This window comes from Schistocerca serialis, chromosome 5, assembly GCF_023864345.2.
Source record: "Schistocerca serialis cubense isolate TAMUIC-IGC-003099 chromosome 5, iqSchSeri2.2, whole genome shotgun sequence".
Taxonomy (NCBI): domain Eukaryota; kingdom Metazoa; phylum Arthropoda; class Insecta; order Orthoptera; family Acrididae; genus Schistocerca; species Schistocerca serialis.
Genome location: NC_064642.1, coordinates 600649797 through 600663865, shown reverse-complemented (window position 1 = coordinate 600663865; position 14069 = coordinate 600649797). Strand labels below are relative to the sequence as shown.

Genomic DNA, 14069 nt, shown 5'->3' with positions numbered 1-14069 from the left:
GGCGATCTCCGCAAAAGAATCGGTGGACGTAATAGAACCGTCACCTCGGACTGCTAGTGTGTAAACTGGATGAGACAGAGTCTCGTCTAGACATTTGACGGGTCACAGAAGATACCCTTTTAAGAAGTGTTCTATTTTTTGTAGAAAAGCTTCTAAGATTTTTTTCTAAATGATTTACTTTGCTTTGTTTCAAATGCTAAATTATGACCAGAAATGACTATACCTCCGAAGAAGATCCAAACGGTATCTATGCTCACAGTTTTGTTATTACATTTGGAAATCAGAAAGATTTTATGTGGACACATTGTACATCTGTAAGTGCCATTCGTAAATTATGTACTGCATTGTTGTAACATATACTCAAGAACCGTGCAAACAGCGTAAAAAAAGAACGCTAGTTTCCTTAAATGCTTCATCAGCAGTTATAATTTGCTCATGGCCGGATGCGGCCCATTTATCAATTCCCTATTGGTTTTAATGCAGTTACGAATCGTCATAGTTTTAAACTTCCAGTAACAATGCAGAAACTAGTTGAGTATCCTGGAAGTGTTTCCCTGATTACAAACATTCATAATACATGATATATGACACATAGGCAATCGTATTTTATCTTAAATGGCATGTGACAATCTTAGGTTTTCGTGCACATGTACTTACCGCTACTTTGTTTGTTACCAACAGCGGAATCGGACACCATTTGTTAACAACATATACTCAAACCAGGAGAAAGCGCAATTTATCCTCTGGTATCAGGGAACACAGTCACCAAAAACTGTCCTCATCGGAGAAAAGTACACGCTTCATATAGTCAACACGTTCCCCAACCTCAGCCGGCATGGTAACAACAAAGTCATAACGAGTACTGCAATCCGTTGGTCAGAGGGACTACATGACCTGGACTTTGTCTGCACAGAGATGATGTTCGTGTATGGTAGGGTGCAGTGATGTCTACGGAACCTGCAGATCAGGCGAAGCTCTGCGGACTTACTTGTTGGCACTTCTCACGACGGCGTCCCTCACCGTGTGAGGTCTGTGCGCACCTGTTTCATTAAACTTCATACACCACATCTTGATGCTTTTAACAGGAGATGGGGCTGTCTATGATGTGCAGCCTAGAATTTTCTCCAGAATGGTGACTGTATCGCGCTACACCAGAGGATACATTGGGCGTTCTCCTGGTTTAAGTGAGTGTCGTTTGCAAATGGTGCCCAGGTCCGCTATACGTCACTGGGCCCTGTAACATAGTAGCAGTAACTATTTTTCTACACAAAACCTTGATACATCACTTGCAATTCTAAATAAAAGGTATTAATGCACCCTACTGGCCATTAAAATTGCTACACCACGAAGATGACGTGCTACAGACGCGAAATTTAACCGACAGGAAGAAGATGCTGTGACATGCAAACGATTAGCTTTTCAGAGCATTCACACAAGGTTGGTACCGATGGCGATACCTACAACGTGCTGACATGAGGAAAGTTTCCAACCGATATCTCATACACAAACAGCAGTTGACCAGCGTTGCCTGGTGAAACGTTTTTGTTATGCCGCGTGTAAGGAGGAGAAATGCGTACAATCACGTTTCCCACTTTGATGAAGGTCGGATTGTAGCCTATCGCGATTGCGGTTTATCGTATCGCGACATTGCTGCTCGCGTTGCTCGAGATCCAATGACTGTTAGCAGAATATGGAATCGGTGGGTTCAGGAGGGTAATACGGAACGCCGTGCTGGGTTCCAACGGCCTCGTATCACTAGCAGTCGAGATGACAGGCATGGGTGTAACGGACCGTGCAGCCACGTCTCGATCCTTGAGTCAACAGATGGGGACGTTTGCAAGACAACAACCATCTGCACGAACAGTTCGACGACGTTTGCAGCAGCATGGACTATCAGTTCGGAGACCTTGGCTGCGGTTACCCTTGACGCTGCATCAAAGACTGGAGCTCAACTACGAACCTGGGTGCACGAATGGCAAAACGTCATTATTTCGCATGAATCCAAGTTCTGTTTACAGCATCATGATGGTCGCATCCGTTTTTGCTGACATCGCGGTGAACGCACGTTGTAGGCGTGTATTCGTCATCGCCATACTGGCGTATCACCCGGCGTGATGGTATGGGGTGCCACGTCTTGCTTACACGTCTCGGTCACCTCTTGTTCGCATTGACGGTACTTTGAACAGTGGACGCACGACTGAATGTAGCAGGTCCTGTACGAGCCTTCTTAATACAGAAAATGTTCGACTGCTGCCCTGGACAGCACATTCTCCACATCTCTCACCAATTGAAAATGTCTGGTCAATGGTGGCCGAGCAGCTGGCTCGCCACAATACGCCAGTCACCACTCTTGATGAACTGTGGTATCGCGTTGAAACTGCATAGGCAGCTGTACCTGCACACGCCATCCAAGCTCTGTTTGACTCAATGCACAGGCGTATAAAGACCGTTATAACGGCCAGAGGTGGTTGTACTGGGTACTGATTTCTATGCACCCAAATTGCGTGAAAATGTGATCACATGTCAGTTCTACTATAATATATTTGTCCAAAGATAACCATTTATCATCTGCATTTCTTCTTGGTGTAGCAATTTTAATGGCCAGTAGTGTATATGTCATTTTTTATGCCTTATAAACGTATGCAATTTAATACTTATGGGACACACGATACATGTGAACTCCTTTTGAGAACTTCATGAAATCAGAAATAATATGCCGGTAAGTAGCTGAAGCGTTATTTGTGGAATTTGGTATTCACTGCAGAATTTTAGTAGTTTGGAAGAAAAATGTAGAGCCTTTGAGTAATTTTGTAGTTGTTGATAAACATAAGTTTACTTTTAAATCCTATTACTTAATCGTAGAGTATCTGCACCTAATGCAAACGACTTATTGAACCACTACTTACCCATTATATCTCTCACTGGACCAGCAGTACCACCCATTTCGTCGGGAACCACGTATTTAGGTAAATGTTCGAATAATGTCTGTGACCCTCGTTCGTGGACCATTATCTGAAAACGGAGGTGACACTTTATAACATATGTAGTACATGTGTATTTTATATGGGAAAGAATGTTCTACCTTGGAACACTTTGTCAGACATTCGGCACTATTCATTTCTGTAATAGAAGTTTGATATATATTTCTTCTATATTTTAAAATGACGACATTCATTTTAAGTGTGCTGTAATCTTTTTCTGAACTTAAATAAACTGTTCTGAAAAGTAAGAGTTTTTCAAATTAGAAAACATGTTCCGAGGTACAACATGGTTACATACACAGGAATAAACATTCCATTGATTTTTAAAAGAAACTGCGAAATGTGGGAATTTAAGGAGATGGGACCTGGATAAACTGACTAAACCAGAAGTTGTGCAGAGTTACAGGGAGAGCATAAGGTAACATTTGACAGGAATGGGGGAAAGATACACTAGAAGAAGAATGGGTAGCTTTGAGGGAAGAAGTAGAGATGGCAGCAGAGGATCAAGTAAATAAAAAGACGACGGACAATAGAAATCCTTGGATAACAGAAGAGACACTGAATTTAATTTATGAAAAGAGAAAATATAAAAATGCAGTAAATGAAGCTGGCAAAAAGGAATACAAACGTCTCAACAATGAGATCGACAGGAAGTGCTAAATGGCTAAGCAGGGATGGCTAGAGGACAAATGTAAGGATGTAGAGGATTATCTCACTAGGGTTAAGATAGATACTGCCTACAGTAAAATTAAAGAGACCTTTGGAGTACAGAGAACCACTTGTATAAATATTAAGAGCTCGGATGGAAAGCCAGTTCTAAGCAAAGAAGGGAAAGCAGAAAGGTGGAAGGGGTATATAGAGGGTCTATACACGGGCGATGTACACTATTATGGAAATGGAACTGGACATAGATGCTGATGAGATGGGACATTTGATACTGCGTGAAGAGTTTGACAGAGCACTGAAAGGCCTAAGTGGAGACAAGGCCCCGGGAGTAGACAACATTCCATTAGAACTACTGACCACCTTGGGAGAGCCAGTCCTGACAAAACTCTACCATCTGGTGAGCAAGATGAATGAGACAGGCGAAATACCCTCAGACGTCAAGAAGAATATAATAATTCCAATCCCAAAAAAAGCAGGTGTTGACAAACGTGAAAATTACCGAATTATTAGTTTAATATGTCACGTCTGGAAAATACTAACGCGAATTATTTACAGACGAATGGAAAAACTGTCAGAAGCCGACCTCGGGGAAGATCAGTTTGGATTCCGTAGAAATACTGGAACACGTGAAGCAACATTGACCCTACGACTTATCTTAGAAGATAGATTAAGGAAAGGCAATCCTACGTCTCTAGCATTTGTAGACATAGAGAAAGCTTTTGACAATGTTGACTGCAGGATTCTCTTTCAAATTCTGAAGGTGGCAGGGGTAAAATACAGGGAGCGAAAGGCTATTTACAATTTGTACAGAAAGCAGATGGCAGTTATAAGAGTCGAGGGGCATGAAAGGGAAGCAGTGGTTGGGAAGGGAGAGAGACAGGGTTTTAGTCTATCCCCGATGTTATTCAATCTTTATATTGAGCAAGCAGTAAAGGAAACAAAAGAAAAATTCGGATTAGGTATTAAAATCCATGGAGAAGAAATAAAAACTTTGAGGTTCCCCGATGACATTGTAATGCTGTCAGATACAGCAAAGGACCTGGAAGAGCAGTTGAAGGGAATGGAGAGTGTCTTGAAAGGAGGATAAAAGAGGAACATCAACAAGAGGAAAAGGAGGATAATGGATTGTAGTCGAATTAAGTCGGGCAATGCTTAGGGAATTAGATCAGGAAATGAGACACTTAAAGTAGTAAAGGAGTTTTCCTATTTGGGGAGAAAAATAACTGATGATGGTCGAAGTAGAGAGGATATAAAATGTAGACTGGCAATGGCATAGAAAGCGTTTCTGAAGAAGAGAAATTTGTTAACATCGAATATAGATTTAACTGTCAGGAAGCCGTTTCTGAAAGTAATTGTATGGAGTGTAGCTTTGTATGGAAGTAAAACATGGACGATAAATAGTTTGGACAAGAAGAGAACAGAGGTTTTCGAAATGTGGTGCAACAGAAGAATGCTGAAGATTAGATGGGTAGATCATGTAACTAGTGAGAAAGTATTGAACAGAATTGGGGAGAAGAGAAATTTGTGGCACAACTTGCCTAGAAGAAGAGATCGGTTGGTAGGACATATTCTGAGGCATCAAGGGGTCACCAATTTATTATTGGAGGGCAGCGTGGAGGGTACAAATCGTAGAGGGAGACCAAGAGGTATATACACTACGCAGATTCAGAAGGATGTAGGTTGGAGTAGGTACTGGGGGAAGAAGGAGTTTGCACAGGATAGAGTAGCATGGAGAGCTGCATCAGACCAGTCTCTGGACTAAAGACCACAACAACAACAAGAAATCAGAACTTATACACTTATCAGCCAGACCATTTTGACCACCTAACAGGACTGATGACCATAGATGTTAAGTCCCATAGTGCTCAGAGCCAGCCACCACCTAACAGCCTGTATCTCCGCCTTTGGCACTGATAACCGCGGCTGGTTGTCGTAGTATGCAAGCAATGAGTCCTCGGTGGGTCTATCTACACATGTCGCCTCATTCTCGTAAATCCCGTGGAGCGCGGAGATGAGCTCCGACCCCACGTACAATCACATCCCAGGGATGTTCAAATGGCTCTGAGCACTATGGGTCTTAACATCTATGGTCATCAGTCCCCTAGAACTTAGAACTACTAAAACCTAACTAACCTAATCACATCACACAACACCCAGCCATCACGAGGCAGAGAAAATCCCTGACCCCGCCGGGAATCGAACCCGGGAACCCGGGCGTGGGAAGCGAGAACGCTACCGCACGACCACGAGATGCGGCCATGTCCGATCAATCGGGTCCTGATCTGGAGAGTTGTGGGGCCGGCACATCAACTGGAACTCTCAACTGTGTTTGTCGAACCACTCCATCACACTCCTGGCCTTGTGACATGCCGCATTGTCTTTGTTGAGCAACGCGACTGCCGTTGGGATACATGGGTGTCATGAACGTGTGTACGTGGTCTGCAACCAGAGTACGATAGTCCTTGGCCCTCAGGGTGTCGTGTACAAGTTCCACTGGACCAATGGCTGTCCACTTGAGCGTTCCCCAGAGTATAACAGAGCCATCGCCAGCTTGTCTCCTTCCCGCAGTACGGAGGCCAAGGATCTGTTCCCCGGGAGGACGACGGATTCGCGCTCTCCCACGGGCATGATGAAGAAGGTATCGGGTTTCATCAGAGCATGCAACTCTCTGCCAGTGCGCCAACGTCCTAAGCCGATGGTCACGCGCCCATTTAAATCGTAGCTGAGGATGTCGTTGTGTTAACATTGGAACATGCGGGGTCATCAACTGCAGAGGCGTTAGGAGTGTTCGGTGAACTGTGCGTTCAGCATTAAAATCGGATGTTAATTCCGCCACAATCCGCCGCCTTTCTTTTTTTACCAGTCTGTCCAACTCCACGACGTCTGGACGTGATTTCAACTTGGTTCCACCACGTGTTGAAAACGCTCAACACAGCACTCCTCGAACATCCGATAAGTCGTACAGGTTCTGAAATGGTAGTGCCACGCTTTCGGGCCATCAGAATCTGCCTCCAGTCAAATCAAAATGGATCGCGCACCTGCCTCATTCTACATACGGACAGCACGCTCACTGATACTAAATGCACCGTGCGTGTGTCCTACTAACAGTAATTTCTCGCCAGGTGACGCTGCAATCGCCTGGACGGGTTTATGTCGATAATACATCGATAATCATAAGTTCTGTCTGATCAGTGCATATCCGCACCGGAGTTGGACCGCATAAACGTTTACGCTCCACCAACGCCCTCACACGGAAATATTAGGTTGCCTCTTACAACACAAATTTCGATTAGCTAGACAGCTAAAACTGTGAACACGTTAAAGAAGTAGTTCATTTGCAAATATTACATGTACTGTGGTAGAAGATTTTCCCGTTTCGAGGTACAGGATGGTGCTTGACCAATAAAGTATGGCTTAACAGCCCATATGTTATAGCTGTTCATAAAATTATTGTTAATTTTTCAGTTACAGAATTCTGTATATTTTTAAAAACATACAGAATTTAGTAACAGAAGAATTTACAGTATCTTCCATATCGATTTAATACGTTATACAGTTTGTAGACCTCAAAGTTTTTACTAATGCTGAACCTCATCCTTCACAAAACAAAACAGTGGAAAATGCCTGAAGCGGCTTATGTGACTTCAATATCTTTCACTAGACTGAAAGATCAGCCAAGGTATGTTCCTATGCACACTGCTCTGAAGGTACAGAAGGTAAAGGGTTAGTTAGACATAACATGATTAATAGTAATGTGATTAATACAAATCTAAAGATTATTTAAACGTGAAGTATGGGTGAAATGGAATTTTTTTAAGATCTCCATTTAAGCCTGGAGGGTTATTAGACCCTGTTTGATGGAAGAAGAATAAAGGAAAAGAATCAAACTAAGTTGTGTTCTGTTGAAAGTCTTCATTTGGTAAAGGCTTTTTGTACCAGTATTAATACTCAATCAACGATAATAAAGAAAAATAGGTGCAGAGAAATGTGTCCAGAATTTTCCAATAAGTAAAATTCGTGTTAAGGCGAGTAAAGTTTTGAATGTAGTGTACATTAAGATACGTATTGTATTCTAATTCTTGGATGATGATGGAGGAAGGGGAATGACGGAGAGGGAGAAAATGGTAACGTTAAGATGAAGTATTAGATCGTAACTAGAAAAGAACCATTTGTGTAAGTAAACGCGTTCATTATTACGATTTACATATTCAGTTAGCCAATTTAGACCATCAACTCCATTTTATTGTGGTCTCGTCTACAGAAGATATGAGACCGAAGACTTTATTCTAAAACTTACACGACATAGGTAGCTGAAGGTTTTAATCTTAGGAATCGGTTTGAAAGATTTACGTCTGTTAAAATTCAACTGAAAAATTTTATTGCATCTGAGATCTATCTGCAATGTGCCACGTAACAGAAACTGACATACTATTGGTACCGTAGCGAGAGATGAAACTAAGTGTGACCATAAAATGTAAATTCATTGAATACAAATGAAACAAATTGCGAAAATTTGATAAAGAAATGTTGCAGTACACCACGAGCTGTATGTAAATAATTTAATAAGCAGGTTGGTGTGGTTGCGTCGATTCGAATACACATACCTCAGTGTGCGTGTAAGAAAAAACACGAATCTGTTGAATAGCACGTGGCATTCGCTTACGACGTCATATCACTCATAGCCAACAGCAGTCTGTATGGGTCTGTCAATTGTTCAGAATGAAGATGACGTTAGGTGGTCAGAAAATGTGTGAAATGCTTGTAGGGATGTTACAGGGCAGGTAGTACTGAGACATAAATGTTAAGAAAGAAATTCGATACGTTGCTCCGTTTCCGATTTACTTAGCATTGAAGTTAACCAATCGGGGCGTGCTACGCGTAAATTCAAGTTTCAGCTAACGAGTCAAAGCAGTGGCAGGCCGCTTGAATGTGAGCGCGCGACGCCGCGATTGGCTAACTTCAGTGCTAAATAACTCGGAAACGGAGCAACGTATCGAATTTGTTTCTTAACATTTATGTCTCAGTACTACCTGCCCTGTAACATCCCTACAAGCGTTTCACACATTTTCTGACCACCCTATATATACGGGGTGTTACAAAAAGGTACGGCCAAACTTTCAGGAAAAATTACTCACACACAAAGAAAGAAAATATGTTATGTGGACATGTGTCCGGAAACGCTTACTTTCCATGTTAGAGCTCATTTTATTACTTCTCTTCAAATCACATTAATTTTGGAATGGAAACACACAGCAACAGAACGTACCAGCGTGACTTCAAACACTTTGTTACAGGAAATGTTCAAAATGTCCTCCGTTACCGAGGATACATGCATCCACCCTCCGTCGCATGGAATCCCTGATGCGCTCATGCAGCCCTGGAGAATGGCGTATTGTATCACAGCCGTCCACAATACGAGCACGAAGAGTCTCTACATTTGGTACCGGTGTTGCGTAGACAAGAGCTTTCAAATGCCCCCACAAATGAAAATCAAAAGGGTTGAGGTCAGGAGAGCGTGGAGGCCATGGAATTGGTCCGCCTCTACCAATCCATCGGTCACCGAATCTGTTGTTGAGAAGCGTACGAACACTTCGACTGAAATGTGCAGGAGCTCCATCGTGCATGAACCACATGTTGTGTCGTACTTGTAAAGGCACATGTTCTAGCAGCACAGGTGGAGTATCCCGTATGAAGTCATGATAACGTGCTCCATTGAGCGTAGGTGGAAGAAACTAAAAGGAGCTCTAACACGGAAATTAAGCGTTTCCGGACACATGTCTACATAACATCTTTTCTTTATTCGTGTGTGAGGAATGTTTCCTGAAAGTTGGGCCGTACCTTTTTGTAACACCCTTTATCAGTCGTTACTGTGACTTTTTCAACATGCAGACCGATCATTCTCACAAATATCGGGCACATCCTATCTCTTACACTCCTCTTGCGACAGGAAACTTGTACAAGAGAGATAATTCTAGTTTAGAACAACGGCCCAGCATTTATTGCTCAGGATGATAGCGTCAATGTCAAACTAGGTACTCCATTTGACATTGTAAGAGAATCCGTTTATAAGGCTCTGTTTCCTGACACTAATCCGGCATTTGGAACCCGCAAATGATGAGAAATCGCCTTTCCTGGAACTGTAATTTATTCTGTGTGTCGGGCGCTCCTTCATATCGTCATTTACACTGATATTGGTGACCGTCAGTAGCGTAATTTTTTTCTCAGTCTTTTCATGTTTTAATAGTTCCTGTACTTCGTTTCTGACGAAGAGATGGAGAACAAACTAGATGGGAGGTTAACAGAGGCAAATGTGGAATTAGTCGTACAGTCACCACTCAACTCATGCCGGTGGACTGGAGAGCGGTCTCTAAGAGATATCGAGGGATTCTTCACCTTCCCATCTCACTAATTACCACATTACTCATTGAAGCTACGTGAATCTAGTGTTCCACACAACGCCTGCGTCGCCGTATCGAGTGAGAGCCTTGGAAAGGCTAGTTCAGTGGCATCCGAGCCCACGTGGTCAACGGTGCAAGGTGAAGGGCAGCACTTGATCAGCAGTAGGCTATACGGGAGCTGTTTTGAAGTGCGAGCAGTCGACGCCGCCGGACAGTTAACGAATTTGGTGGGTGTACTAGTAGAGCGAAGCTACACTCCAGTCCTCATATAGTTGCTTAATTATGGAAAAGACTTGCGACGTTTCCCGAACTAAATGGTGAGGGCAACGCCCAGTCCCTGGGCGGAGAAAATCTCCGACCCGGCCAGTAGTCGAACCCTAGACCCGGTGGTCCAGAGGCAGCAACGTTAGCCACCAGACCATGAGCTGCAAACTACTCCCCAGTGACTACTGCGTAAAAGATCTCGGGTATAGGATTAATCTCATTTGTGTTACTACAAATGTGATGGGTAAAGATTTTAAACGAGATGCGAAAAGTGCTTTTGTGAAGATCCTGTTCACGTGTTATATCCACTCATATGTCTGTACAGTTTATGGTTTTTAGTTGTTTTAAAGTGGTTGTTAAGTTCCGCTCAACCAAGCCAAGGATATGAAAAATTCATCACTTCAGCGAATGGTAGTTCTAGCGTGAGTCTACCGCCCGCACCACAAACAGCAGAGGCCTTTGCGAGATTGCGGTCTACTAAGATTAGAATAGGCGCTCCATACGATGTTAGAGCAGTGGTGCATGGACGGTTGCTCGGCAGGATATATCCCTGCAGAGGGCAGATTGCAGACTACATCATTTTCATTTTAACATGTGTTACAGTTTATTTAGAAACTGTAGCTGTCTTTAAAATGTCTAAAGGAATAGTTTAAACATTGAGTAACAAATGATGGATGCTGGCAACAAGAATCCATTTGGTTTTCATCGGAGGCTATCTTTATAATATCGTATGCGTAAAACATAACTTGAATTCCTAATAGTATGGTACATTGGCTCAGGTGCGTTCCCTTAGCCTTTGCATAATTTTCACCGACTTACACTACATATCGTTCCGGAGATGCATTTTGGAACACCTCAGTAAAACTAAATGGGTTAAGGCTCTTGAATACAACACGCACAGTCTGAAAATTTTTACTGAGTAGCAGAGACGGACGAGCAATACAACATTTGTGATACATTGAAGTTTGAAGCGATGTACAACCTGACCTCTTTTGAAATAGTAAGTGTGAGTATATAAAGGATTTGATAATTTCATCACTTACGGTGTCTACGACAGTGAATGTATGATGAAAAGGAGAAAATGGTAACAGTAATGAGGGAAGTTCATATAGCATTGGCTCTATCAAGCAAAATATACAAAATTTTTACGGAATGTAATTTATTAAATGAAAATGAAAGATGTTAGTGGATATTTTACGTAGACACTATCTGCTGAGGACTCTTAACAGTGAACTATCAAGTGGTCGATTAGCTCACCCTCTTCTGCAGTTTCTCGGGAAGAGCTAGTTTCACTATGGACAGCACTGTGTTCAGTATCTTCGGCGCGTTTAGAAAATGTAAGGCTTTGATCCTCTTAGCGTAAGCTGTCTGTAAAAGAAAACAGTCATCGATGTATACGATACGGACAAGATGTAACGAGGAAAGTACCAAACTATAAATTTTCGTTGTTTGTTTTTAGCATTTAAAGCATCCTAAAATGTAGCTAATTAAATACCTACCCTGGTAATCAATTCCAGAGCCCGAAGGTCGCGGATCGTCAGCTTGCTCAAGTGTCCAGCAGTCATGTCCTTCAGATCGATTAGGAGGATGTAACCAACGGAGTAGTCAAATGACAGAATGAAGTTAATGATCATGAGACACGCCTTTGCTACGTGCACAGGATTCAGATCCGAAGGGTCAGAAGAGATGCCACCGAGGACTCCAACACGGTGAAACTGCGGTGTGAGACGAGGCATCGTCGGAACTTTACTGGAAGTGGGAGGAAATCACACCTAAGAAGCTGTTCATGCATGCATAAAATGGTATAGTACAGCTAACAAGTTGACCGGATGTTGTCTCAGATCAACCGTCGACTAGCGAAGGCAGCTGAAACGATTAATTAAAATTGTGTTTTTCAATGTTCACAACCTAATACATTTATGCTGAAATGTCTTAGTTTCCTATTTATGACCTTCACCAAAGCTTCGTGTCAGTTGGAAGAACCTAAATCTGGAACCAAAATCTAAACAAGAAATATACTATAATAGGCAGAGCAGGGAATCAGCTACGGGGATCACGGCTATGGTGCAGAAGAGTTTGTGTGAGGTGACCTCACAGCAGTACATGTAAGACTTCCATGTATCATTTTCAAGTGTTCAGCAACACCAAGATTTTGTGCAAGCAAAGCATTATGGATTCTTGCAGTTAGAGTACCGTAGCGGGAAGGAACGTCACTTTGGAACAATTTTACACGAATGCACCGATCATGACGACGATCTCGACAAAGGAATAAAATTTCTTAAGATCAATAATGGGCAACAAAAACCCACTTCTGCGTCCTATCTACTGTGATGATGCAGTAGATTTGTTACTTGTTATCTCCACTGAATTAAATAAAAAAATTGTTATTATCTGAGTTCTGTACTTCTTGTGAGTCAGATGGACAGATAAAGACATTAAAATTTTTCCCAAACCGCTGAAAAAATAGCATAGTGGCTGCAGATGTCAGTAAAGATAAGCGATGAATATTTTACATGTAATATACTGATACCGAAGAAAAGCTAAATTGTCCAACACTTACAGGCGATACCGTGTTTTGTCTTTTTGATGGAACAAAATACCACCTTCATGTGATGTGATGAACAATGATGAAATTTACGATTGCATGCAGATGATCATCAACATATTAGACTTTTTTAAAAAAAGTAAAATTCTTTTTCAAAGTTCATCTTTCGAGATGTTTGACGTCCGAAAACAGTCCTATTTTTCTACATTCTGTCATAGTGTCTTTGTCAGGACAAGACTTGCTTTTATTATATACGTTCTACATTGGAAACAATTAATCAAAATGTTAATTATTTTCTTTCAGATGGTGGCCAACGGAGTCTAAAACTAGATATTACAATAACATATAAAATAAGAACAAGCGTAAATCCTTTAAATGATCGAAATCCATTGAGCTAAGTACAATTTGCCCTGGCGTATTATGTCTTTGACAGGGGAACATGTAGAAGATCAAGGTACTAAGGCATAACGGACTAACAGTGTTCTTTGCCGTTTCTGTGCCGCCAGCTCTCGGATATTATTAAAACTATTTCGAGAGGTAGAGACGCAGTATTTAAGTACGCATCAACGTCATTACGTGCTGAGTTATTTCTTGTACAGACGCTGCTTTTTTCCTACATGCTTCTGCAATGTTTCTCCAATAGTCAGGTCTGTCACAAGTAACCAAACATACAGGCTGACAGTTATTGGACTATATGAAATAAAATCGTCATAACTTCTGAACAGATGGTCGCCGAGTGAGATCGCAGGCATTTTCTTCGCCCGCTAAAAGAACTTATTTAAGTGACCAAACACGCTTGACACGTAAGTTCTCTAAAAGCAAAGTAATTACTGATTCGTTGTTCTGTCATTGTATCTCCAGATCAGCACAAAAACAACAACCGCACATAAAACCCTTGTGCCGTTTTTTGTTTACATACTGCCAATCTAGCGTCCTTGACAAATTTAAAACATTCTTTTAACTTAATTATTCTTTTGAAACTGACGATGAGAGAGAAATGTGGGAGCTGTTATAGGGTAGTGATCAGAGGGATTTGTTGTCAACTTGTAAGAAATATTTTCACTGGGGTAATGCTGTGAGGAGAATGTAGGGAGAACAGAAGAGGGTCTCTCCTGGAACTGCAGAGTATGCAGTAGGAACATTTTGATTGGGGAAGGAAAATCTGTGCCCTCCAGGCACAGTTGGAGGAAGCAAGGAAGGAACTCATAAGGAACA

The 14069-nt window shown here is 42.0% G+C and overlaps 1 protein-coding gene across 1 annotated transcript in view; it reads right to left on the bottom strand.

The window, feature by feature from the left end:
- Positions 1–14069, bottom strand: part of LOC126480945 (alpha-tocopherol transfer protein-like) — an 87246-nt gene that overhangs the window by 26050 nt on the left and 47127 nt on the right. Inside the window, exons 4-6 of the mRNA XM_050104364.1 lie at positions 11809–12058; positions 11567–11677; positions 2907–3012 (exon numbers count right to left, since the gene is read on the bottom strand). Of these exons, the coding sequence (XP_049960321.1) occupies positions 2907–3012; positions 11567–11677; positions 11809–12058 (467 nt within the window). The remainder of the gene's footprint in view (positions 1–2906; positions 3013–11566; positions 11678–11808; positions 12059–14069) is intronic.